The sequence below is a fragment of the Amblyraja radiata genome, chromosome 38, assembly GCF_010909765.2.
Source record: "Amblyraja radiata isolate CabotCenter1 chromosome 38, sAmbRad1.1.pri, whole genome shotgun sequence".
In the NCBI taxonomy this organism is placed as follows: domain Eukaryota; kingdom Metazoa; phylum Chordata; class Chondrichthyes; order Rajiformes; family Rajidae; genus Amblyraja; species Amblyraja radiata.
In genome coordinates this window covers 12482570-12508937 of record NC_045993.1, presented here as the reverse complement: position 1 = coordinate 12508937, position 26368 = coordinate 12482570, and the positions used below count along the sequence as shown (strand labels likewise).

The window sequence follows — 26368 nt, the reverse complement described above, 5'->3', positions numbered from 1 at the left end:
TCGAGGGTCAGCGATTCGCCGCCTGCCAGCATGCGACGGCACTGACTGTTCTGAGAGGGTGGCCGCCATCTTTAGTACTGGCAGAGGCTGCGGTCACCGCTCCACGCGCAGCCGCCAGGGACACACGTGTGAAGAAGCGAGGGGAACACAGTTTAGATACAAGTTTGGGATTTACAGGGACTAGAAACCAAAGACCATAGAGTAATCTTTGCTAGAAACTGCAGCTAAACTCAGCGCACTGGGGAACTCAGCAAGCAGCAACTGGGGAGGGGACAGACAACTTTTGGAAACTTTCTTCACACCCATTTGAAGTTTCTCAGTTGAGACCTCATTTCGACTACACAGTTGCAGCATGGGACCCATACACAGATAAAAACATTTCATCCATCGAACGTGTCCATAGCTCGATTTGTTACTAACACCTATGAGAGAGAAGCGAGTGTCACCAAACTCCTGAATTCTCTGGGGTGGAACCCTCTCCAAGACAGACGTGAAGCTCACCGTTTGACCTGTTTTTTTAAATGTTAAATGGTCAGCTCGACATAGACTACAAGACCTACACCAAACCCAAACCAATTAGGAGCAGACGAGGGCATTCGATCCAATTTTGTGATTCCAGCTACAAAGACAGATGTGTACAGCAATTCGTTCTTCCCGCGCACAATTAAAGCACGGAATAATCTCCACCCAACTATAGTTACCCAACCAGATGCAACTAAATTTAAAGTAGCACTTTCTTCCCAATAACCCTTTCTGGCTTAACCCCTCCCTTCACCACCTCCAGTTTAAATTCCAGTTGGAATATTTTGGAGGACCAAGTAACCAAGAACCAAGAACTTTTCTCCAAGTTGAATTCGTAACACGAGGGCTGGCGGCGTTATGGCCGTATTGTCCCAGACAGAACAAAAACATTCTTACTTGCAGCAGCAAACCAGAATATGTAAACATTGTACTCTGTATATTTATTAATAATAAGAGGAAAGAAACAAAATCCAGTGTGTGCATATTTATATATGCACCTTAAAAGCTGGAGTAACTCAGCGGCGACGTTTCGGGTCGAGACCCTTCTACAGTGTGTATGTATATAATATACATATACACACACACACATATATATATTCAGGTAGAAGGTACAGGAGCCTGAAGACTGCAACAACCAGGTTCAGGAATAGCTACTTCCCCACAGCATCAGGTTATCATCCTGCGGGCATGAACATTGAATTCTCCCAATTTTGTTAGCCCTTGCTGTCTCCACCCCTTCCCCAGCCCTCGGGCTGTCTCCTCCCATCCCTCAGCCCTCGGGCTCCTCCTCCTTTTTCCTTTCTTCTCCCCGCCACTCCCCATCAGCCTGAAGAAGGGTTTCGGCCCGAAACGTTGCCTATTTTCTTCGCTCCATAGATGCTGCTGCACCCGCTGAGTTTCTCCAGCATTTTTGTGTAACATCAGGTGATTAAAATTGGCCCGGACAAAACTCTGAACATTAATAGCCCATTATCTGTTATTTGGACTTTATCAGTTTATTTATTCATGTGTGTATATATTTATATAATGGTATATGGACACACTGATCTGTTCTGTAGTCATTCCTACTATGTTCTGTTGTGCTGAAGCAAAGCAAGAATTTCATTGTCCTATCAGGGACACATGACAATAAACTCTCTTGAATCTTGAATATACATACACACACACACACAAAATGCTGAGGTTTCTCTGGTTTCCTCCCGCACTCCAAAGGCATACAGGTTTGTAGGCTAATCGGTTTGGTAAATTTGTACATTCCCCCCAGTATGGGTGTAGGATCGCCGGTCGGCACGGACTCGATGGGCCTGTTTCCGCGCTCGATCTCTAAACTAAACCTGGCGTGACAGGCAGCATCCCCGGAGAGAAGGAATGGGTGATGTTTCGGGTCGAGACCCTCTTCTTAGGATGATCTTCTGAAGAGTCTTGAGCCTTCATGCAGGTCCCTGTGACCCGCCACATACCTCCACCTCCCTAACAGTTCTAACCACCTTCATCAGCAAACATCTTGTTTGCCTGCTGTGCTGCTGCAAGCAAGAATTTCATTTTTTCCTTTCAGGATATATGACAATAAAACACACTTACCTTGGCTGACGTATTGAGTACTGAGTGGGTACTGAGTATACACCTGCAATTTCCATGGTTCACTTACCTGACAGAGTTTAACTGCCCCATAATACGCCATTTCGCTGTCATAGACATTGTCCCACCCATTACACTCTCCTACCTTCTCTGCAACCTAGTTTTCTCTCAGTTCTGATGAAAGGACTTTGACATGAAATATTAACCATTTCTCTTTCTACAGATTATGCCTGACTTTACTAAGTTTTTCTGTTTTATTTCAGATTGCTGGCATCTGCATTCTTTATTGTATTTATTTCTATTCTACTTGTATCCGCTGCGGTGAAGATTGAAGCAAGATCCTTTCTACTCATCTACCATCGCCTCGTTTCTGATTATTAACATAGAAAATAGGTGCAGGAGTAGGTCATTCGGCCCTTCGAAGCTGCATCGCCATTCAATATGATCATGGCTGATCATCCAACTCAGTATCCTGTCTTCTCTCCATACCCCCTGATCCCTTTAGCCACGAGGGCCACATCTAACTCCCTCTTAAATATAGCCAATGAACTGGCCTCAACTACCTTCTGTGGCAGAGAATTCCACAGATTCACCACTCTCTGTGTGAAAAATGATTTTCTCATCTCGGTCCTAAAAGACTTCCCTCTTATCCTTAAACTGTGATCCCTAGTTCTGGACTTCCCCAACATCGGGAACAATCTTCCTGCATCTAGCCTGTCCAACCCCTTAAGAATTTTGTACGTTTCTATAAGATCCCCCCTCAATCTTCTAAATTCTAGCGAGTACAAGCCGAGTCTATCCAGTCTTTCTTCATATGAAAGTCCTATTAATTCCCTAAGGTTCAATGCAGCGGTAGAGTTGTTGTCTTACAGCGCCAGAGACCCATGGTCGATCCGGACTATGGGTGCTGTCTGTATGGTGTTTGTACGTTTTCCCTGTGACCTGCGTGTTGCAAAACATACTTGGCTAATAAAGTATGATTATGATTCCATAGATGGAGAACGCTAGATTTTTGTAGGTGAAATGAAGAAGGTTTTATTGAATCTTTAGCTCTTTACAATAGTTATTCAAATGAGGATTAAACACTCAAAGCTGTTCTGTATACAAAATTCCAAGAGGCCTTTATTTAAAAGAGACAGAATCTCTCAGCTGCACAGAACTACCCTGAGCACCAGCATGGGCAGTGATCTCCCAACTGGAATAAATTGGCACAAGGGCATGAAGTGCAGCCAGACTACAACTCCCACAGAGATCATGCTGCAGGCTGGAACCCCCACTGTTAGTCCGGCTGGAGTCACCTGTGGTTTTGAGCGGTGCTTGGTGGTGGGGTTTGGAGAAGATGCCTCTTCAATCACATTTCCACACGAGCTGGGAAACAGCCTCATGGACTGCGGCTGACATGAGGATTTCTATCCAGAGTAACACTGCAGCTTCAGCGGCCCTGACTAACACTTCCAATCATCAACACCCTGCCATGGACAGATACAGATCCTCCCAGGTTACAACAGGGCTCCATTCCTGACTATTGTGCATAACCCAAGTTTCCACCATTAAGAAAAAAGACAAAGTGCAGGTCAGACAGAATTCTCTAACTTCAAGTAACCCTTGCTTTCCCTCTCTCTGTCTCTCCCCCACCCTAGTTCTCCAACCAGCTTAACTGTTAATTTTACTGTTTGTAGGCCTCGTTGTCACCTTCCCCTCAACCAACAATGGACCATTTTACATTTCTTTGATCAACGTCAGATCCTACACATCTCTGGAGAACATGGATAGATGATGCTTCAGCTTGAGATGCTTTTACACTCTCCCAACCCGAAACATCACCTATCCATGTTCTCCAGAGATGCTGCCTGGCTCACTGAGTAACTCCAGCACTTTGCTCCATTTTTTTTGGTAAACCAGCACCTGCAGTTCCTTGTTTCTAATATATTAAAAAAGCGTTGGCCTATTAAGGCCATTGTGTAGTTAAAACTAGGGGGTTTAACTCAGCTAGATTTCTCTGCAAGATGCAATGATGTTACCGGGAACTGAGTTCCCACACAGCAGAATCTTTCTGTAATCCACCTTGCCGTCCCCAGCACTCGTTCCTATGTGTGGGATCTCTGTATCGTGAGCTCTCGTAAACCTTGGGAGAACCTGTACACATTAACACTCTCTAGTCAAGCAGAACACAAATCAAAAGCATGATTCCCACCCGTGCCTTGCCCCGCATGTCTTGAATGAACGGCAACACCGAGGTGCGGGGACCACTACTGTTCTTCGCCGTTTCTCACAGCTCCAGCTCCACCTTTCCCTCCATCTGGCTGGCGTACCGGACCAGCATCGGCCGCACCTCTTGCTCCAGGAATCGGACAACCTGCCAGGGCAGAAATCAGCTTCAGTTAATCCCAACGCATTTTATCGGCAGTCTTTGATGTTCACGCAGTCGCTTGGGGTTGTGTACATTGAGAGGTTGCTTCACGGCCAGGTTCAGCAACTCGAACGCCCGGGAACGAAGGAGATCATAGGGTTGGATCCTGACTACTGGTGCTGTCTGTGTGGAGTTTGCGCATTCTCCCTGTGACAGCGGGTGCTCCAGTTCCCTCCTGAATTCCAAAAATGTGCAGGTCCTAGGTCCGTCACAGAGACTGACCTCCGCCTCAAAATGGCAGGCAATATCATTTAAAAACCCTGGCCACGCTCTCATTTTCTTTCTTTTCTCATTCACTGTTCTTTTTACAATCCATGTTCTCGGGGTATCTAAATCAATATTTTATTAGTTATTTATGTTATGACATCGGATGGAAGCTGCATACCAAATCTCGTTGCGCTTATGTGTAATGACAATAAAAGATATTATTATTATTATTATTTTGCTCCTACCATGAGGAAGGAGGTACAGGAGTCTGAAAACAGTGACCAGCACAGTGGAGCTGGGGTAGAGTTGTTGCCCTACAGCACCAAAGACCCAGGTTCCATCCTGATTACAGGTGCTATCTGTGTAGATATTGCACGTTCTCCATGACTGCATGGGTTTTCTCCGGGTGCTCCGATTTCCACTACATTACAAAAATATGCAGGTTCTAGGTTAATTTGCCTCGATAAAATTGTCCCCAGCGCCAACCAAAGAGATGGTGGTTAACTTTGGCAGGTCCAAGCTCCCCCTTCAGCCGGTCAACGCTGCAGGGGCTGACATTGAGGTGGTGCAGACATATAAATACCTTGGAGTGCACCTTGATAACAAACTGGACTGGTCTGTCAACTCTGACTCCCTCTACAAAAAAGGCCAGAGCAGACTCTTTTTCCTCAGAAGGCTCAAATCCTTCAATGTGTGTAATGAAATGCTGCACATGTTTTACAACACTGTGGTTGCAAGTGTTATTTTCTACGCTGTTGTCTGCTGGGGCAACAGCATTAGTGCAAAAAACAACAAGAAGCTGGTCAAACTGGTTAAACGAGCTAGCTCAGTGCTGGAGGGGAGAGTAGACTCTGGGATGGATGTGCTTGAGAGGCGTATGAGGCACAAGGTGCAGGTCATCCAGAAAAACCCCGGGTATCCCCTCCATGTAATTCTGGAGTCAAAAGAGCACTCGGAACAACAACCGGCTCCTCTCCCTGCCCTGTAGAACGGAGCGGTTCAGGAGATCCTTCACCCCTGCAGCCATTAGATTTTATAATTCGGACCGCTAGGCTGTAGGGGGATGCATTTTGCAATTTTTAATTGTTAATTATTGGTCTTTTTAAGTATTTATTGCTCTCAGGTAGTGTCCACATTGTATTCTAGGTATTTTCTGTCTGCGTTCGTTTTGAATCTGTGGGTTTGTTGGTTGGGGGCTTCTGGACATCTAAATTTCCCTGAGAGGATCAATAAAGTATTTATTATTATTATTATTATTATTTTATCGTATGGGTGATCATAGATCGGTGTGGGCCGAAGGGCCTTTCTCCACACTGTAGCTCTAAACTAAACCATCAGGCTTTTGAAAACTACACGATACTAACCCCAGCGATGAAGTTCATGAACTATCTTTGGTTGCACTAAGGATTTATTTTTGCACTAGTAGAGTGTTTATAGTGAGTCCGAAGAAGGGTCTCGACCCAAAACGTCACCTATTCCTTCGCTCCATAGATGCTGCCTCACCCGCTGAGTTTCTACAGCATTTTTGTCTACCTTAGTGTTTTACTTTGTTTATTATATGTGATGGGATAGAACTTTATTTATCCCAAGAGGGAAAGAGGGAAATGTTCCCGATGTTGGGGGAGTCCAGAACCAGGGGCCACAGTTTAAGAATAAGGAGTAAGCCATTTAGAACGGAGACGAGGAAACACTTTTTCTCACAGAGAGTGGTGAGTCTGTGGAATTCTCTGCCTCAGAGGGCGGTGGAGGCAGGTTCTCTGGATGCTTTCAAGAGAGAGCTAGATAGGGCTCTTAAAAATAGCGGAGTCAGGGGATATGGGGAGAAGAATGGAGTGGGGTACTGATTGGGGATGATCAGCCATGATCACATTGAATAGCGGTGCTGGCTCGAAGGGCCGAATGGCCTACTCCTGCACCTATTGTCTATTGATCTGCCAACAATCATAAAACACAAAATACATGAAACGTGTGATTAAAGTGACGAGTGGAATGGATTGAGGATGTGCAGGGGGGGGGGGGGGTGGGGAGAGTCAGTTTACCCGACGACTGAAGGGGTAGTTGTACAGTTTGATAGCCACAGAGAAGAAGGATCTCCTGTGGCGTTCCGTACTGTGCCGTATATATGAATAATCTATGTGGACTGAGTTTACAAGCCTGTTAAGTTACTGCAATTTAATTGTTGCATTGTTGGATTGTATTACAATGAAATACTCTTGACTTGAGGTTCAATTTATGGCAGTGTGCCTCACCTCAGACAAGATTAACCACCAGAATATTACAGGCAGACCAGGGGAGAGGGGCATGATCAGAGTGCCGGACGGAGGAACGGTCTCAAATCTCCCATTAGGACCGCATTGAAACGTACAGAATAGTGAAAGGCTTGGATGTGGAGAGGATGTTTCCACTAGTGAGAGAGTCTAGGACTAGAGGTCACAGCCTCAGAATAAAAGGACGTTCCTTTAGGAAGGAGATGAGGAGAAATGTCTTTAGTCAGAGGATGGTGAATCTGTGGAATTCTTTGCCACAGGAGGCTGTGGAGGCCAAGTCAATGGATATTTTTAAAGCAGAGATACAGTAGATAGATTCTTGATTAGTACGGGTGTCAGAGGTTATGGGGAGAAAACAGGAGAATGGGGTTAGGATGGAGATAGGTTATCCATGATTGAATGGCAGAATAGACTTGATGGGCTGAATGTCCTAATTCTACTCCTATCACTGATGACCTTATGACTCAGTACATAATGCGCGATGCTGATACAATATGCAAGGTTTGCGTTTCGTCAAGAGCTCAAGGACGTTCTATCTGTCGATGGTTCCGCCTCTTTGATTACATATGCAGCAACATTAAGGAGTCTCGACCTCTTGACTGGCAACGGAGATGGCATGATGCTGCTGAAGTCAGCGGCAGGACAGGCAGTGAAGGCGAGGGAGAGAGGGGACAGGGTCCCCCAGGTACAGCAGTGAAGATGGTAGCTGGGGACATGGAGGAGTCTGGTCTCAGCACCTTGCTCCGTATGTGAAATGTGTGGTGTTCTTGAAATGATATTGCAACCTAGCGTGTCAGAGCGTAGCTGGTGTACACGTGCTCGAGCGAGAGCTGTGGTCCATGTCTGTGTGTCAGTGAGAGTTGTGGCCTGTGTCACACAGCAAGCCCACATGCAAGATGAAGAGTGGTGGGCTGCCTCTGTGTGTCCCCGCAGTGTCACACCCAGAGCCGTTCAAGGTCCACGTGTCACAACCAGGGCCGTATCCAGGTGTTAGAGCGAGAACACGTGCCGTGCCCGCCACGTGTTACCGTGTGGCCCCAGTGTGGCAGTGAGAGCAGGGGGCCTTGCCAGTGTGTTACCGCATGGCTTCAGTGTCACAATGAGAGCCCCAGGCTGTGTTACTACATGGCCCCTGTGTTACAGTGAGAGCCCCAGGCTGTGTTTCTGCATTGCCCCTGTGTTACAGTGAGAGGCCAGGCTGTGTTTCTGCATTGCCCCTGTGTTAGTGAGAGGCCCAGGCTGTGTTTCTGCATTGCCCCTGTGTTACAGTGAGAGGCCCAGGCTGTGTTACTGCATGGGCCCCAGTGTTACAGTTAAAGCCCCAGGCTGTGTTACTACATGGCTTCAGTGTCACAGTGAGAGCCCCAGGCTGTGTTACTGCATGGCTTCAGTGTTACAGAGATCACCAGGCTGTGTTACTGCATGGCCCCCATGATAGAAAGATCACCAGGCTGTGTTACTACTGCATGGCCCCCGTGTTACAGTGAGAGGCCCTGGCTGTGTTACTACTGCATAGCCCTTGTGTTACAGTGAGACCCTCAGGCTGTGTTACTGCATGGCCCTTGTGTTACAGTGAGATCACCAGGCTGTGTTACTGCATGGCCCTTGTGTTACAGTGAGAGCCCCAGGCTGTGTTACTGCATGGCCTGTGTTACAGTGAGATCACCAGGCTGTGTTACTGCATGGCCCCCATGATAGAGAGATCACCAGGCTGTGTTACTACTGCATGGCCCCTGTGTTACAGTGAGATCACCAGGCTGTGTTACTGCATGGCCCTTGTGTTACAGTGAGAGCCCCAGGCTGTGTTATTCGGACAGTGAGCGTTTACGGTGCGGATTGCTGCTGCCTGCCTGCCTGCCCTCACCTGCTGTGGGGCGCGGCCGATGAAGGAGCTGGGGCGGAGCAGCAGCTGCAGCTGCCCGTGGATGGGGCTGAAGTAGGGGTCGCTGCGTATCCTGCTCATCAGGTCGTTGTCGCCCCCCTCCTGCTTGACCACGGCCGCCGCCTGCTGGGAGAGGACGCGGATCCGCTCGTGGCAATCCTGCGGCGGGGAGAGAGAGCGGAATCAGTGACGCACCAGGGTGACCCCGCCACAGGGAAAACAAACCGCACACGCCACCACCCCCTGCATCCCCACAACCCAGTGCTGTGTTTGCAGAATGAATCATGGCCACTCATCTCTCATTCACAGGAAATGCACACAAGCCCAGAAGGGTGTAGGAAGGACCCTACGGGTTTGCCCCTACCCGCCTCACCACTGACCCCATGCCCAATGACCCCTGCCACCACCTAAGATCCTCGCCCTCTGACCTTCCTCACCCTCTGACCCCCGCCACCACTGACCGGTCCCCGCGACCTATGACCCCCGCCACCACTGACCGGTCCCAACGACCTATGACCCCCGCCACCACTGACCGGTCCCTGCGACCTCTGACCTCCCACCACCACTGACCGGTCCCCGCGACCTCCGACTCCCGCCACCACCACTGACCTGCCGGTTCCCCCCGGCCTTCACCATGGCCATGATGATGTTCTCGGTCGCCATGAAGGGCAGCTCCTGAAGGATGTGACGCTCAATCACCTGAAACAGAGGATTAAACGGTGAAGGGAGGCCAGTGGGGGGTGTGGGTGGGGGAGTGAACACTGAGGAGCTGACGATGAGCACGGGGCTGAGAATGACGACTCTAGGATCACGGGCAAAAGGAGGAGAAGATAGACAGAAGGTGAAGGGCAGGAGGTTACATCTTACTCGTTACTCTCAGCTGTTCCAGAGATGCACAGCCTTGAACGTGGATCCTGTTGATAAGCCCAGGCAGGCCACCCGCAGCCTACTAACAGGACACTAGTTCTCCTATGAACTACCCTACAAACTCCAACTAAACTGGCAGAACTACAAACATGGTGGACACAAAAAGCTGCAGTAGCTCAGGCAGCATCTCTGGATAAAAGGAATAGGTGAAGTTTCGGGGCTAGACCTTTCTTCAGACAGAGTCAGGGGGAGACGGAAACGAGAGACATAGAAGTACATAGAACAAATGAATGAAAGGTGTGCAAAAAGGACAAATCAAAGCCATGAACGATGATCAAGGAAAGGTGGAGCCCACAATGCTCCATTGTTGGCTGTGGAGAAGGTGATAATGAGTGAAACAAACCATGAAACTCAGCAGGACAACTTGGGTGGGGGGGGGGAGGGATGGAGAGAGAGAGAGAGTGAGAGAGAGGGAGAGAGAGAGAGAGAGAGAGAGAGAGAGAGCGGATGCAAGGGGTACTTGAAGTTAGAGAAATACTGCTGGCTTGTAAGCTGCCCAAGTGAAATATCGGATGTTGTTCCTCCAATTTTCACCGTAGCTCGGTGTACGTGACAATAAACGGAACTAAATTGAAACTGAAACCAAGCTGCGTTTGGCTTCACTCTGACAGTGGAAGAGTCCTGGGACAGAAATGTCAGTATGGGAATAGGAAGGGAAGTAGAACTACAAACTGCCTCGTGACTTGGGGCTTTGCACTAGGGACTTTTGGTTTTGTTTTTGTTCCTTTTTAAATTTATTGAACTTTTTTTGTTTTATTATATTTTCTATTGAGCACTAAATATTTTCTATTGAGTACAACGTGTTGTGCTGCTGCAAGTAAGAGTTTCATTGTTCCGTTTTGACAGTAAAACACTCTTGACACAATTGAAACATCCAGCCAGCACCCTTTGTGTACACAAGTCACTGCATATCAATTTTATACAAATATCTCATGGTGAAAATGGCTCCATTACCACCCACTTCACTTTATTCTTTGCAAATCACAAGATACCTGATTTACTTCTAAGAAATACTTAGGGTCAAAATTTTTATAGTTAACACCTATTAATCGTGGGGAAAGAAACATTTTATATTGTCACATTTCTTCAAGTTCAAGTTCAACTTCGTGAGTTTATTGTCACATCTCCTCAGTTCTGTTTTAAGATTACAATCCATTGCCTTCAAACAAAAGTCCCCCATTTCCTTAAAAAAAATTAAAAGCCTTCCCATTCTGTAGACTAAAGAGATATAGCAAGGAAACAGGCCCTTCAGCCCACCGAGTCCACACCGTACACCTACACACAAGGGACAATTTATAATTTTTTTTACCGAAGCCAATTAACATACAAACTTGTACGACTTTGGGATGTGGGAGGAAACCAGAGAAAACCCACGCAGTTACGGGGATAACGTGTACATTTATGGTCAGGATCGAACCCGGGTCTCTGGCACGGTAAGGCAGCAACTCTAGTAAGGGAGCAGTTCCACTCTGCTGCCATTTTGACCCTTATTCCAATCTCCCAAACTCTTTCCCAGGTGCCTGGGATTCAATCCTTTGGGGCTCTTGATTTTAAGCTATTATAGCCTTTGTCGACTTATTTGGCTTCAGTAAAAATTGTAAATTGCCCCTAGAGTGCAGGATAGTTTGAGCTGATTGCTGGTTGGTGTGGACTCGGTGGGCCGAAGGGCCTGTTTCCACACTCTATCTCTAAACTAGCAAGGTTAGGTTCAACGATCTCTCCTGTCCAAGGAGCTGAAGAGAGTTTACTGGACTGGAAGCCATGAGCAGCACCAGTTGCACGTGCAGCGTGGAAAGGCAGGCTCACGTTACGTTACTCCGGCCTGTCAGCTCTGGCTGCAGACTCAATCCCACCACGTTATACAGACGTTAGCCCACGGCCCAGCTCCCTCACTGCCAGCCTACCTTTGGGTAAACGACCAGCCCCTCCGTGATGTTCTGCAGTGTGCTCAGGATCACGTCTGCCGTGAGGAACGCCTCGGGCAGACAGATGCGCCTGAAGAGAGAGAGAGAGAGAGAGAGAGAGATGGGGGAGGTGTCGGCCAGAGGATGGGGGACGAGGTGTCCCAGCGGGCGGTGAGGTGTCAGACGGAGGGTAGGTAGGGGAGAGAGGAACTGAGAGACGGGACACACACACACATGAGTTATCTCGCAGGCAGTGAGGTGTTGGCCAAAGGGGTGAAGTGGGAGGAAAGGGAGGGAGTGAGAAGGAGGAGGGGAACACGATCTCGGCAGGCAGTGAAGTGCCAGCCCGAGGGGGGTGGAGAGTGTTTGGGGGTGGGGGGGGGGGGGGGGGCGAAGTGTCTTGGCAGGTGATGGCGTGTCAGCTGGGGGGGGTAAGGATGGGGGGGGGGGGGTAAGGATGGGGGGGGGGGGGGGGTAAGGATGGGGGAGGAGGGTAAGGATGGGGGAGGAGGGTAAGGATGGGGGGGGGAAGGTAAGGATGGGAGGAACGGTATGGATGGGGAGGGGGGTAAGGATGGGGGGGAGGGTAAGGATGGGGGGGGGGGGGGAAACGGTGGGCGGTGAGGTGTTGGCCAGAGGTGCAAGTGTTGTGAGTTTCCCCGAGGGGGGTGGGTGCGACGCCGACCTGTTGGCGCTGTCGTCCAGCGTGCGCTCGAACCACTGCACGGCTGCGGTCTGCAGCGGGTCCAGGACCAGCATCATGAGGTGGCGGGCCAGGCTGCAGCAGCGCTCACTGCGCATCGGGTTCCTCTTGTAGGGCATGGCGCTGGAGCCTGCAGACAGTGGCACAGGTGAACAGGGGCTCCCTCCACACGGGGATGTCCCCCACCCCCAATCCATGCAGGATGCCCCTCATCCCACGCCCCCTTGCCCTTTTGCCCGCACGGGATGCCCATTGCCTGTCCCCATTACGTGCACGATATCCTCATACCAGGGGGCACCCATCAGAATCCCCTCAAATCCACGCAGAACAGGGACAACACTCGCCCTCCAGCCACACCCCCCAATACGCATGGAACACCCTTCACGACCCACACACCGCACCACCTCCCTCCCCCCCCAACCACAACAACCTTCACCCTGCACCCAAACCAGGGACACCCCTCGCCCTCTGCCTGCCCCTCCATTCCCCCCATCAACCTCCACCCACTGTTGAGTGGTGGGTGCCTGGAACACGTTGACAGGGGTGGTGGTGGAGGCAGGTGCGATGGTGGTGTTTGAGGGGCTTTTAGATGGGCACGTGGACGTGCGGGGGAATGGAGTGATGTGGATGTTCAAGAAGGAACTGAAGATGCTGGAGAATAGAAGGTAGACAAATTTCCTTAGTTCCATAGATGCTGCCGCACCCGCTGAGTTTCTCCAGCAATTTTGCTACCTTGGAGTGATGTGGAACACGTGCGGGCATTTGATGCAGCCACATGAGAACACCTCACGCAGGGAACTACACTCCAGCATTTTAAATTGAGCCGACTGGTGGAAAGCCATCCATTCGCCCACAGTAGGGCGAGCTTGACACGCACCTCCAGGGTCAGGAACAATTGCTCCCCAGCTGTTATCAATGGACCTTTCATTGGTTAGAGATAGACACAAAGTGCTGGAGCAACTCAGCGGGTCAGTAGGTATCCCTGTAACAAAATGGATGGGTGACGTTTCGGGTCAGGATCCTTTTTCAGACCCAACCTGACACATCACCCATCCTTTTTCTCCAGAGATGCTGCCTAACACGCTGAGTTACTCCAGCACTTTGTATCCATCTTCGGTATAAACCAGCATCTGTAGTTTTTTGTTTCTTCCATAATCTAGGGTGCAGTCCCCATCTCCCAACCCACCTCATTACAGCGCTTACACTTTTTTATCTCTGCACTTTCTCTGTAGTTGGAACACGGGAACACTATACTCTGCACTCTGGCATTTTTCTCTTTGCACTATTTTGTAGTACGTGTGAATGGCTAGCTGTCCAGTGTGAGTGGAATGGGTCGCACACGACCAACTGTTACCCACTGTACGGTACAGGCGCCAATGATAAACCAATGATCAGCAAAGGCCCCCAGCCCCCACCCAGTGGAGTACGAGCCTGCCCCCCCCCCCCCCCCCCCCCCACCCACACAGGGGAGCTGCTCCCCTCCGCCCACTGCCTTGCTCACCGATCTGTTCTTTCTCAAAGGGCTCCTCCATCTCCTTCAGATTTGCCAGCAGGCGGATATCAGTGCAGATCTGTAAAGATGCAGGGGGTTACCGGGCACTCCGCACTCGGTCAAACACCTCCCCGTGGTCCCACTGACACTCCTCCCCCCCCCCCCCTGGTCTAGAACAGATGAACCTCCCCCGTGGCCCAACACACATATTCCCCACAATTACACGCTTCCCTCCCTCCCTTCCAGGCAGGCACACCCTTGCTCCTGTCCTCCCCCACCCACCCTGACACAGCATCCAACCCCCTCCCCAGTACACACTGACTGGACACTCCTCTGACCTTGTGCACTGAGGCTCCAAGGCTGGAGAGTACGGCCACAGAGTCGATGTCCACCTTGCGACTGTACGTCTGTCCCGTCACCATGTAGGTCCTGCGGGTACAAAACGGCAACGCTGATTGTTTCCCCCCCCTCTCACGGTTTGTGCAAACCCGACGTTGGCAGACCGGTCTGGAGCCGGCAGCAGCGAGGAGGGTTCCTGCTGCTCTCTGACCCCACCAGAGAGGGGGGGCGGGATGAGAAAGGCCCAAAGGGAGCAACCATGGGGGAGTGGGAGAGGCAGGAGGAGGGGAGAACGAGGATGGGGATACGGATCGGCGACGGGATGGAGGGGGGAGAGAGGACGGGCCAGTGGTGCGGGCACAGAGAGCACATACTCACACACACACACACACACACAGAGTTTAATCCACGCTGGTGTGAGGTGTCGGGAGGTTGAATGTACGGGGAAAGTGGACAGCTAACGACAAGACTGTGGCGCCGTTGGTTTTGCTTTCTGCTGGTTACCGCCGGCAATTCGCGAGTAGCCTCACGAGTGGCCCAGCCACAAGAGCTCAATCACAATTCCAAGGTAGAGAAAAATGCTGGAGAAACTCAGCGGGTGAGGCAGCATCTATGGCGTGAAGGAATAGGTGACGTTTCCGGTCTCTGAGTGCTAGATAGGGCTCTTAAAGATAGTGGAGTCAGGGGATATGGGGAGAAGTGGGGTACTGATTGAAGATGATCAGCCATGATCACATTGAATGGCGGTGCTGGCTCGAAGGGTCGAATGGCCTACTCCTGCACCTATTGTCTATTGTCCTTCGCTCCATAGATGCTGCCTCACCCGCTTAGTTTCTCCAACATTTTTGTCTACCTTCGATTTTTCAAGCATCCGCAGTTCCTTCTTAAAAAAAACAACTCCAAGGTCAGACGCACTAATCAGCCTTATCTGCACACGGGTTATGATTAGTGAGATTGTGGGTAAAAGAAGCTCTGGAATAAACAAGACACGTGATGTCTGGCTCAGCTACGTGTCGACTGTCCTTGGCTTTCTGTGGTGAGATTCAGCAGATTCTACCACTGGTGACCCCGTTGCCACACGCAATCTTCCGCTCACTCGCGGATATGACGATAAAAGTGACACGGTGGCAGTCGACCAAGTAAACCTGTGGCGCCTGCACGCCCGCGTTGGTTTTGCACACAGCCCGTTACTGCAGGCGAGTCGCCAGCTGCAACCGGCTGCATGCAACACCAACGTGTGGGTGGGAAGGCGCCACAAGAACTTTAACAGCATTGATGAGCAGAGGGCTCTTGCGGCCCAAGTCCATCGCTTCCCGACATTGGCAACACAAGTAGACAAAGCGGTAAAGAAGGCGTATGGCACGCTCCTCTTCATTTGTTGGCGCACTGAGTATAAGAGTCAGGAAGTCATGATGCAGCTTTAGAAGGGTCTCGACCCGAAACATCGCCTACTCCTTTTCTCCATAGATGCTGCCTCACCCGCTAAGTAACCCCAGCATTTTTTGTGTACAGTTCTGGTCGCCTTATTGCTGACAATATGTGGAGGCTTTGAAGAAGGTGCAGAGGATGCTGCCTGGATTGGAGGGCGTTACCTATAAGGCAGGCACGTGCCGTGAGTAATTATTCAGGGTAGGCAGTTAGTCGGCTTTAAAAAAAATCTTAAACCGCCCATGCGCAGATTGTTCTCCTCTCCGTAAACATAAAGAATAAAAATAAAGAAAGTAACAATTCAATTTGCCCAAGGCTTCTAAATCTCCTTCATTCTGAATTACTGAATGGGTGGGGGGGGGGGGGGGGGGGGGGGGGGGGGGAGGGTGACGGCAGGTGGAGAGATGGTGGGAAAAACGGGAGCACACCGGGACAAGTTGAATCAGTTGTTATCTTATTGAATGACAATAATGAATGAATGAATAAGTTTATACTAATACTAGTTCAAGGGACCAATTGGGGGGAGTGTCCCTTTCACAACGTGTGGTGAGTCTGGCCAGGGGTAAAGTTGCGAGGAGGGCAGGAGCGTTGAGAAGGAAGGGGTCGGTAGAAGCAAAGTCAGTCGCAGATCACAGTTTTGTTTATCTATTGTCACGAGTACAGTGAAAAGCTTTCGTTGTGTGCTAACCAGTCAGCGGAAAGACAAAACATGATTACAATTGAGCCATTTACAGTGTATAGATACATAATAAGGGAACAACGTTTAATGAAAGGTAAAGCCAGTGAAGTCCAATCAAAGATAGTCCGAGGGTATCACAGTTAAAGTAAGAAATGTTGCTGTAGGAGTAGTTTTAAAAGCGTGGAGCGATTGTAATGTGTGATTGCGTCTGTGGCTAGCACGCAAATAGTCGCCTGGGTTGGACGCTACCAGGGAGTGTCGGGCTGAGGACAGAGACCTGCCAGTGTGAACGGGAGCACTGACCGCCGGTGGTCGACATGCCGTGTGGTGACGGCTGATAACTCACTGTTGAAATCCGGCCATCTCCGTCACCAGGCGATCGAGCTCCTCGACCTGAAAGAGAGGGAGCCGGGGGGGGGAGAGAGAGCGTTAGAACCAGAGCGGGTCACTGAACACCGATCTCCCGTAGTACCGCAGGCAGACGCAGTGGCCAGGACTGCCTGTCACGGTATCACACTGTGTAACTCAACAACACTGTATTAGTAACTCAGCAACACTGGGCAGAGCTGGGAGGGCTGGAGGAGTCAGAGGAACACTGGGAAGCTCAGGGAGTAGCAGCACTGACACACCGAGCAGCTGGCTGGGCCGAATGCCCTGTGTCCACTCTGCATGGTTTCAGCATTCGGATGATTAGACAATGAAAAAAACTACAGAAAATGGGGAAGATTTAGGAAAGATGCAGATATATATTTTATAGAAAAGCAAAGACATGCATCTTATACACTGTCTTTGCACAAACAGATCGTCTCAGAGGACTTCACAACTAATATAGTGTTGTTGAGTTACACAGTGTGATACCGTGACAATGTGCACATTAACACGGTACTGAGAGCGGCCACTCAGGTTCAATGTTTCAAGGAGTAAATCCTGGCGTGGGGTTGTGGGAGAACCAGCCTGCTATTCAGCAGAGTAATGCAGGGGTGGGAGATTGCAACCTTCATGTGGTCCGCCCTGTTTCGACGAATGCAATCAACCTGGCGTGAACAATCGAGTAAGGTCAAATAGAACAAGTTGTCCTACAACTTTAGGCTGTGCACCCCATACGCAAGAAGAAGAAGCAGAGTAATGCAGTGTGATTGTCCAACAGTCAGTGGCAGAGTTTCTGAGTTGGTCTACTCAGGCATCTACATCGGGACCTCTAGCTTCCTTCTTCAGAGGGAAGTTCCTATCCTGGTGATCAACTATGGATACAGGAATGTGAAGCCATACGTTGCGCTGAGGGTGTTGAACCAGAGTCCATGCCAACAGTGAACAGATCAGATAGGCCAACATCCAATTCAGCCATAAAGCAACTGGAAGGAATTAAAACACTGTTGCAACTAATCAGCTCGTTGTGTATTCTTGCTGCATCTGCAACGGCCAGGTTCAGGAGCAGTTTCTTCCCTATAATCATGAGGCTATTAACCACTATAACCTTCAAATAAAGCTCTGAACTACATGGACTTGGGCATTGTTTAGTTTAGATTAGAGATACAGCGCAGAAACAGGCCCTTCAGCTGAGTCCCCGCCGACCAGCCATCCTCATAGACTAACGCTATCCTAATCACACTGGGGACTCCAGCTGCTCCTCGACCTACGATGGGGTTACGCTCCGGTAAACCCATCGTAAATCAAAAATATCATAAGTGGAAAACGCATTTAATACAATTTGACCACGTGACCGGAAGTGAGCTGCGGCTCGCTGCCGTTTTGCCCAGCATCGTAAAGTCGAAGTATTGTAAGTCGAAGCATCGTACATCGGGGAGCATTTGTATTTAGAATTTTTTTTACAAAGCCAATTAACCTACAAACCTGTACGCTTTTGGAGTGTTGGAGGAAACCGGAGAAAACCCAAGTGGTCAGCAGGAGAACGTACAAATGCCGTACAGACAGCACCCGTGGTGGATCGATCCCGGGTCTCTTGCGCTGCAAGGCAGCAACTCTACTGCTGCGCCACCGTGCCGCGCCCCCACACGTGCATTGGTTTTGTCTTTACGCATTTTGATTGCGTGTCTGTGTGCGCGCACACGTGCGTATACTGAAGTTTTCGTTTATTACATTGTTTACACAGTACTATGTTTACATATTCTGTTGTGTGGCTGAAAGTAAGAATTTCATTGTTCTGTTGGGGACATATGAGAATAAAACACTCTTGACTCTTTGCTTGGAGTACTGCTGAAGGAATTAAGTGATTCAGCTCACTGCCCGGCAAAGCTCGGTCCATAGGCAGGCCAGCTGGATCGGGCAAATGCTCATGGAGCAGAAACCCACTGCTATTTACAATCAACCTGGGAGAGCACTACCCCTGTCTGCGTTGAGTTTGCATGTTCTTCCTGTGACCGTGTGGGTTTCCTCCGGGTGCTCCGGTTTCCTCCCACATCCCAAAGACGTGTGGGTTTGTAGGTGAATTGGCCTTTGTAGATTGCCCCGAGTGTGCGGGGAGTGGATGAGAAAGTGAAGATAACACAGAACCAGTGTGAACGGGTGTCGGGCGGTCGGAGTGGACGGTGGGCCTGTTTCTACGCTGTATCGTTCAATTGTTCAATCAACCCCCACGGCCCGGGGCAGCCGCCACCATTCACCTTGCAGTGGTCTCCCTCGAAGAGCTGCAGGAAGCTGGCCTGGGTGCCCGTGGTTCCCTTCACCCCCCGGAAACGCAGCTCGGAACGGGCGCGCTCCAGGTTCCTCAGGTCCATGCACAGGTCCTGGATCCAGAGGCAGCAGCGCTTCCCCACCGTGGTCAGCTGGGCCGGCCTGGACAACGACAGCGCACACACACACACACACAAGTTATGTGGAGACTCCCCCCACAGTGGCTGAACCAGTCTGACCCTGACGGACCCCCACCGCACACCTTCACCAGTGATAGGAGCAGAATTAGGCCATTCGGCCCATCAAGTCTACTCCGCCATTCAATCATGGCTGATCTCTCTCTCCCTCCTAACCACATTCTCCTGCCTTCTCCCTGACACCTATACTAATCAAGAAACTATCTATCTCTGCCTGAAAAATCCTTATAGGATAGTGTTAACATGCGGGGATCGCTGGTCGGCGCGAATACAATGGGCCGAAGGGCCTGTGTTTGAGCAGTATTTAACCTCGAGAACATCCCACAGATCAGGAGGTCTTTGACCCTGTGGAGTGACCTCCCAAACCATTCACTGGTGGAACATTTGGGGATGAAACATTAGTGACGTTTAGCTTAGTTTATTGTTACATGTACCGAGGTACAGAGAAAAGCGTTTCATTCCGTGCTCTCCAGTCAGCGGAAAGACTATATGTGATCACTATTGAGCCATCAACAGTGTGCGATATAGGAGAGTCGAGGACTAGCGGGCATAGCATCCGAATTCCTTTAGGAAGGAGATGAGGAGGAATTTCTTTAGTCAGAGGGTGGCAAATCTGTGGAATTCTTTGCCACAGAAGGCTGTGGAGGCCAAGTCAGTGGATATTTTTAAGGCAGAGAAAGATTCTTGATTAGTACAGGTGTCAGGGATTACGGGGAGAAGGCAGGAGAATGGGGTTAGGAGGGAGAGATAGATCAGCCATGATTGAATGGCGGAGTAGGTTTGATGGGCCGAATGGCCTAATTCTACTCCTATTTCTTATGACCTTAGGTCCATGTGACACGAGTGTATCATTCAAAGTTTCACACATTCGATCTTTGGGGTGTGTTTGTAAGTTTTCCTTCACACTTACTGGTAGTGGGTGAAGCCGAGGGTTGGGAGAGTGGCGTGCTCCTGGGCAAAGTCCGCCAGACGGCTGATGACTCGCGCCAGCTGCAGCAGAGGGATAGAGGGAGATAGTCAGTCAAAGCGGCTCAAGGACAGTGGCAGGGGAAATGCAGCCGCCGCCAACAGCGAGAGTCTCACCTTGGGCAGGAGGATGTCGAAACCATCGCGGAGAACGATCAGATCCTGCCGACGAAAAAATCAATCATTAACGATAAAGTACCAAGGCGTGGAGGTGGGGGGAGCAGTTGAATCATCAGTCTGAAGAAGGGTCTCGACCTTTAGTATTCTGTTGTGCTGAAGCAAAGCAAGAATTTCATTGCCCTATCTGGGACACATGACACTTGAATCTTGAAACGTCAACCATTCCTTCTCTCCAGAGATGCTGCCTGTCCTGCTCGCTGAGTTACTCCAGCATCTTCGATTTAAACCAGCATCTGCAGTTCCTGACTACACAAGAACCAGCACGCTGCTTGTGAGGCTGCAGCAGGGGGAAAGGTCAGGGAACTATGTTTAGAAAGAATGCTGCAACACTAAACCAGCCAGCACAGAATGAACAGCTACAAGCTCAGATTAGTTCAGAGATACACCCATGGAAAAAGGCCATTCGGCCCACTGAGTCCAAGCTGACTATCATTTACCTGTCTACAAGAAAGAACTGCAGATGCTGGTAAAATGGAAGGTAGAAACAAAATGCAGGAGTAACTCAGCGGGTGAGGCAGCATCTATGGAGAGAAGGAATTGACTCCAGCATTTTGTGTCTACCATCATTCACCTGTCTGTTGCTGGTCTGTGGTGCGGCGGTCTCACCTGTCCGCAGCTGGTCTCTGGGTCGGCGCGGAGGTCGATGAGAGCACTTGTGGTAGAGGTTGGCGGGCATCGACGGTCGAGGATGGGCCACGTGGGAGCCGGAGGGTGCGGTGTGGGGGAACCGCTGTGGGGCGGGTGGGGGTTAAAGATCAAAGGAGGACCCGGCGTGGAGTACTTTGTAACTTGGTCGGTGTCCTTCATGTAACGACTATTTGCATTCCTTGGGTATGCAAAATAAAGAATTTCACTGTGACTTGACACATGTGACAATAAAGTCATTCATTCATTCATTCCTGGTCAATTGTGCTTTTTATTGTCACATCAACACAGTGAAATTCCTGTCCTTCAAAACAGTCTAGTAGAGCATCACCCCACCCCCGAGCAGTAAGTGTACAGGAATAATCTACTGAGGTGCCACTTTCAAAGTCCACCCTTCAGATTTTACAAGCGGTGCCCATACCAGCACTAGTTCTATGTTATCCTACTTTTTCATCCACAATCTGGAGGCCAATTAACTTACAAACCCATACGCATTTGGGAGGTGGGAGGAAACCCGCGTGGTCACACGGAGAATGTGCAATCTCCACACTGACAGCATTTCGAGGTCAGGATGAAACCCCGGTCTCCGGGGCTGTGAGGCAGTGGCTCTACCCGCTGTGCCACCCTTTCAGCATCTTAGAAAACAATTTAGGGTGCACGTTCGTACGGCAACATCAACGCAGCATTAGAAGCTTGCATCTTGTGCATCTTATACACACTGTACATGCCATTTCTACCCCTGCAGTTGAGATCCCTGCCATACGACAGCTGGAGCTGTACGAGTAGAGGCAGTCGCGGTGGCCCAGCGGTAGAGTTGCCGCCTTACAGTGAATGCAGCGCCAGCGACCCGTGTTCGATCCCGACTACGGGTGCTGTTTGTACATTCTCCCCGTGGCCTGCGTGGGTTTTCTCCGCGATCTTCAGTTTCCTCCCACACTCCAAAGACGTACAGGTTTGTAGGTTAATTGGCTTGGTAAAAGTGAAAATTGTCCCTAGTGGTTGTAGGATAGTGTTAATGTGCGGGGATCGCTGGTCGGCACGGACCCGGTGGGCCGAAGGGCCTGTTTCTGCGCTGTACCTCTAAACTAAACTAAGAGGATCCATTATTATCCACTACAATAGTTTCTCTTTTACTTCTGTATGAGTGTATTCATGTATAGAATGATTTGACTGGACAGCACGCAAAACTAAGTTCTTCATTGTATCTCGGCACACATGACAATAATAAACTACTCTAATTAAATTAAACAATTAAGTGCCCCATTTACTTATAACCTCTCAGAAACTTCCTATCTGCATTTGTCTACAAGGGAGGGCTTCCCAACACCGCCGTGTTTGGTCACCCCAGGCACATCATTGCACCTGTGGTTAGTGTAGTTCAGAGTTACAAAATGGCAGCAGGCCCTTCGGCCCACCGAGTCCACGTCGACCATCGATCACCTGTTCACACTAGTTCTATGTGATCCCATTTTCTCAATGTTTTCTCGATAATGTTTTATTATTGTTTAATATTTTATGTGTCATTTCTCATGGTCACTGTATGTCATGTTGTCACTTAATAGAAAAAAAACATAGAAAATAGGTGCAGGAGGAGGTAATTCGGCCCTTCGAGCCAGCACCGCCATTCACTTGCGGGCGGAGCACCAAGGCAAATTCCTTGTATGTGAATACTTGGCCAATAAACGTATTCATTTATTCATCCACTCCCTACACACGAGGGGTAATTTTACAGCGGTCAATTAACGTACAAACCCGCACGTCATTTATGAAGTGGGAGGAAACCGGAGCACCCGGAGGAAATCCACGCATCCACAGGGAGAACGTACAAACTCCACACACAGACGGCACCCGAGGTCAGGATCGAACCGGGGTCTGTGGCACTGTGGCTCTACCAGCTGTGCCGCTGTTCCGCCCCAATGCACCCGACTCATATTCCCGAAGGATAGATGGGAGAATGTCTGGAATAAGCTGCTTGAGGGTAATGGAGCAGATACCTCCACAACATTAAAGCAGCACCCAGACTTTTATCAGCAAGACACAGCAAGGTGGATGCAGGTGAACGGGTTTAGTGGGATTAGGTACAGTGGTGGCATGGACATGGTGGGCTGAAGGGGGGTATTAGTGTGCTGTACAACAGTGTGTGTCAGGTTTGGAGGGTGGGGGGTGCAGTAGGGGTTAGTGAGTGCGTCACATCATCTCACCGTGTTGTCCCCGACGTAGCAGGAGGTGGCTCCAAGGTGGATGATGGCAGCGGCCTTGGGGCAGCAGTGGGCAAACGTGTGGACGTGGGCCATCACATCGTGACGCAGCTTCTTCTCCTCCTCGACAGCCATCTTGTAATCAATGTTTTCCAGATTTGACTCCATTTCCTGGAGCTGCTCCTCGGTGATCGGCAATCCCAACATCTGCAGAGAGAGGCAAGCGAGAACTGGAGTGAGGATTAATCCGCACACCATCCAAGAGGATGCACATGGTCACAGGCAGAAGGTGCAATAGTTCAGAGAGGGGTCAGAACAGATGGACTTTCCAAACTATCAAAGAGTTCGACAATGCGCCCAGGATGAAACTATTTCCAAAGATAGACACAAATGGCTGGAGTAACTCAGCGGGACAGGCAGCATCTCTGGAGAGAAGATATGGGTGACACTTCGGGTCAATCTGAGGAAGGTTCTCGCCCCGAAACGTCACCCATTCCTTCTCTCCAGAGATGCTTCCTGTCCTGCTGAGTTACTCCAGCAATTTGTGTCTTCCTTCTATTTAAACCAGCATCTGCTGTTCCTTCCTACACATGAAATTATTTCCTCTAAAAAGTGGACCAGAAGCCAAATATTTAAACAATGGGCCAAGAACTAAAGAGACAGAAGGAAAACTTTCTGCAAGGATCACAAGACACGGAAGAAGGTCATTCCTAGTAGATGAATAAAACCTGGGACTCAACATTTGAAAGGGCTGGAGAATTGATTTTCAGAAACGTTCAAAAGTCAGTTTGGACAATGGAACAAACACACTGGGGATCATTATGAAGATCGCTTTCAAAGAGCCAGCACACACACAACGGGCCGAAAGGCCTCCCGTGCTATTGTCAGACATTGTCCATCGTACCTTTTCGAATAGTTAACAGGTATTGGTCCGCAGCCTACACATATCTATCAATTTTGCTCCTTGATAACATTAACATTTACAACAAAAAATCTCACATATCCCTACACCTACCCAGAGTCTGTATCTCGTGGGGGGGGAGAGTTTAAAATCATCATGCCCATTGTGTAAATGCTGTCTGACATTACAACTTTCCCCTATTTTCAGGATGTGCTCCCTAACCTGTCCATAACTCCCTCTCACTGCTAAACCAGAGGAAAGTTTCTCCAAATGAACTGCAATAAATTCTTTAATCATCTGAAGTTCAATTAGCTAATTCTTCAATCGTTTTAAATTAAGGGAATATGAACCCAATCTTCACCACATCAGCACATGTTAACCATGTTAGTCTGAGGATTGTTATGGTAAATTGGTGTCATAAGAGATAGGAGCAGAATTAGGCCATTGTGGCCCATCAAGTGTGCTCTGCCATTCAATCATGGCTGATCTATTTTTCCTTCTCAACCCCAATCTCCTGCCTTCTCCCCGTAATCTTTGACGTCATTGTGGGCTGGAGGGCTTGTTCCTACGGTGTTTTGTTCTACGACCCTTCGAGGACAATACATCTTGAGACAATCAAAGCTTTACTCCTTGTCCAAAAAGGACACAAAGTGCTGGAGTAACTCAGCGGATCAGGCAGCATCTCTGGAAAACATGGATAGGTGACGTTTTGGCTCAAGGCACTTCATCAGACTCCATGACCAACACAAAGACGACCTGCACTAGTTAGTATTGTCAAAAAGGAGGGGAGCACCGGTCTGAATGTTTTGGACGACTACGCAAATACAGTGACACAGGCAGGTGGGACTTGTGTAGATGGGGCATGTTGGTCGGTATGGGAAGGTTGGGCCGAAGGGCCTCTTTCCAGGCTGTATGCCTCTATGACTGCCATTCCTGGCTGGACATGCTCACAATTAGGCCCTTGTCAATCTATTAACTGGATTACAGAAAACATCACAAGACAGGAAATTAAATTAAAACATTATAGAGGGCATTCAGGGCAAGCAGCGCAGAACACGTTGACACAAGGGCACGTGCTTTAAAACAAAAAGCACCCCGAGTTTAAAGAAAATTATGGTGCATGGGGATGGGGATAGTGGTGACATCAAAGATCTAGCCAGTAAAGCAAGGCGATCAAACATTTCCTAATATTTTTTCTCCTAGGGTAGACACTCCATCAATTTCCACCACCTTTGCTAACAAATCCTATAAATTCTATCCAAACTTAGTTTCCCAACCTTCTGCTCCTCACTCCATGCCTCCTATTTGCGCAGTCGTCCAAAACATTCAGACCGGTGCTCCCTCTCCTTTCATTGCCCCTCCTCCCACTCCCCTGCTGCTCCCCACCCTAATCCTCCCTCCCCCAGTCTTCTCTCCCCACCACCCATCCCCCTGCTCTCCACCCCTGTCCCCAACCAACCTTTCCCCTCCTCCCTCCTCCCTCCTCCCCTCTCCCCTCTCCCCTCTCCCAGTGTCCCTGCTCTCGCTCGCTCTGATACCAAATAGTGAAAGGCTTAAATAGAGTGGATGTGGAGAGGATGTTTCCACTAGTCGGAGAGTCCAGGACTAGAGGTCACAGCCTCAGAATTAATGGACATTCCTTTAGGAAAGAGATGTGGAGGAATTTCTTACTCAGGGAGTGTGGTGAATCTGTGGAATTTATTACCTGTGAAGGCCAAGTCAGTGGATATTTTTAAGGCAGAGATAGATAGATTCTTGATTAGTACAGGTTATGGGGAGAAGGCAGGAGAATGGGGTTGGGAGGGAGATAGATCAGCATTGATTGAATGGCGGAGTAGATGGGCCGAATGGCCTAATTCTGCTCCTATCACTTGTGACCTTATCACCTTCGCCCCTCACCCAGACCCAGCCGGCCTCTCACCCTCTCGCCCCTGGCCAGGTACAGCCAGAGCCGGCGCCACGTGTTGAACTTCTTGGCCTCGCTGAAGTTGAAGGCCATCTCCGGGGACGAGTACCGGCTGACCAGGGGCGAACGGTAGCGCCCGAGGTCCGCGTCTCCGCCGCCCCCCGCTTCTCCTCCTGCAGGCAGCGCCATGACACCCGCTAGCAAAGATCGTAGTGTCTTTGCCCACTAGCCCGCCCTGGCCCTCCAACGCGCGCCTCCGCCACACCGGGCACGTCACCGCCCCCAAATGCGCGTCCCCGCCACACCGGGCACGTCACCGCCCCCAAATGCGCGTCCCCGCCACACCGGGCACGTCACCGCCCCCTCCATCTGCCCCTTCCAAGTGAGCCCCGCCCCTCCGTGCGTC

The 26368-nt window shown here is 49.8% G+C and overlaps 1 protein-coding gene across 1 annotated transcript; it reads right to left on the bottom strand.

Moving 5' to 3' along the window:
• Positions 1 to 3857: 3857 nt before the first annotated feature.
• On the bottom strand, positions 3858 to 26248 carry adsl (adenylosuccinate lyase). Its single transcript, XM_033013455.1, has 13 exons — positions 25978 to 26248; positions 23159 to 23362; positions 20250 to 20294; positions 20077 to 20156; positions 18960 to 19131; positions 16685 to 16731; positions 14231 to 14321; positions 13902 to 13971; positions 12383 to 12530; positions 11698 to 11788; positions 9476 to 9565; positions 8849 to 9025; positions 3858 to 4456 (listed from the first exon to the last, which is right to left on the bottom strand). Exons 1-13 carry the CDS (start codon positions 26149 to 26151, stop codon positions 4370 to 4372), a joined length of 1476 nt encoding a protein of 491 aa, XP_032869346.1. The 5' UTR covers positions 26152 to 26248; the 3' UTR covers positions 3858 to 4369.
• Between the last annotated feature and the right edge of the window lie 120 nt (positions 26249 to 26368).

What these genes read in the sequence shown, in the direction of transcription:
- adsl (XM_033013455.1), bottom strand. Translation starts at nt 26,151, where the DNA reads ATGGCGCTGCCTGCAGGAGGAGAAGCGGGGGGCGGCGGAGACGCGGAC. An exon ending in GAGATGGCCGGATTTCAACA is followed by an intron (nt 14,322 to 16,684) that starts GTGAGTTATCAG and finishes TTGTACCCGCAG; the next exon opens with GACCTACATGGTGACGGGAC. An exon ending in TTGGAGCCTCAGTGCACAAG is followed by an intron (nt 13,972 to 14,230) that starts GTCAGAGGAGTG and finishes GCATCTTTACAG; the next exon opens with ATCTGCACTGATATCCGCCT.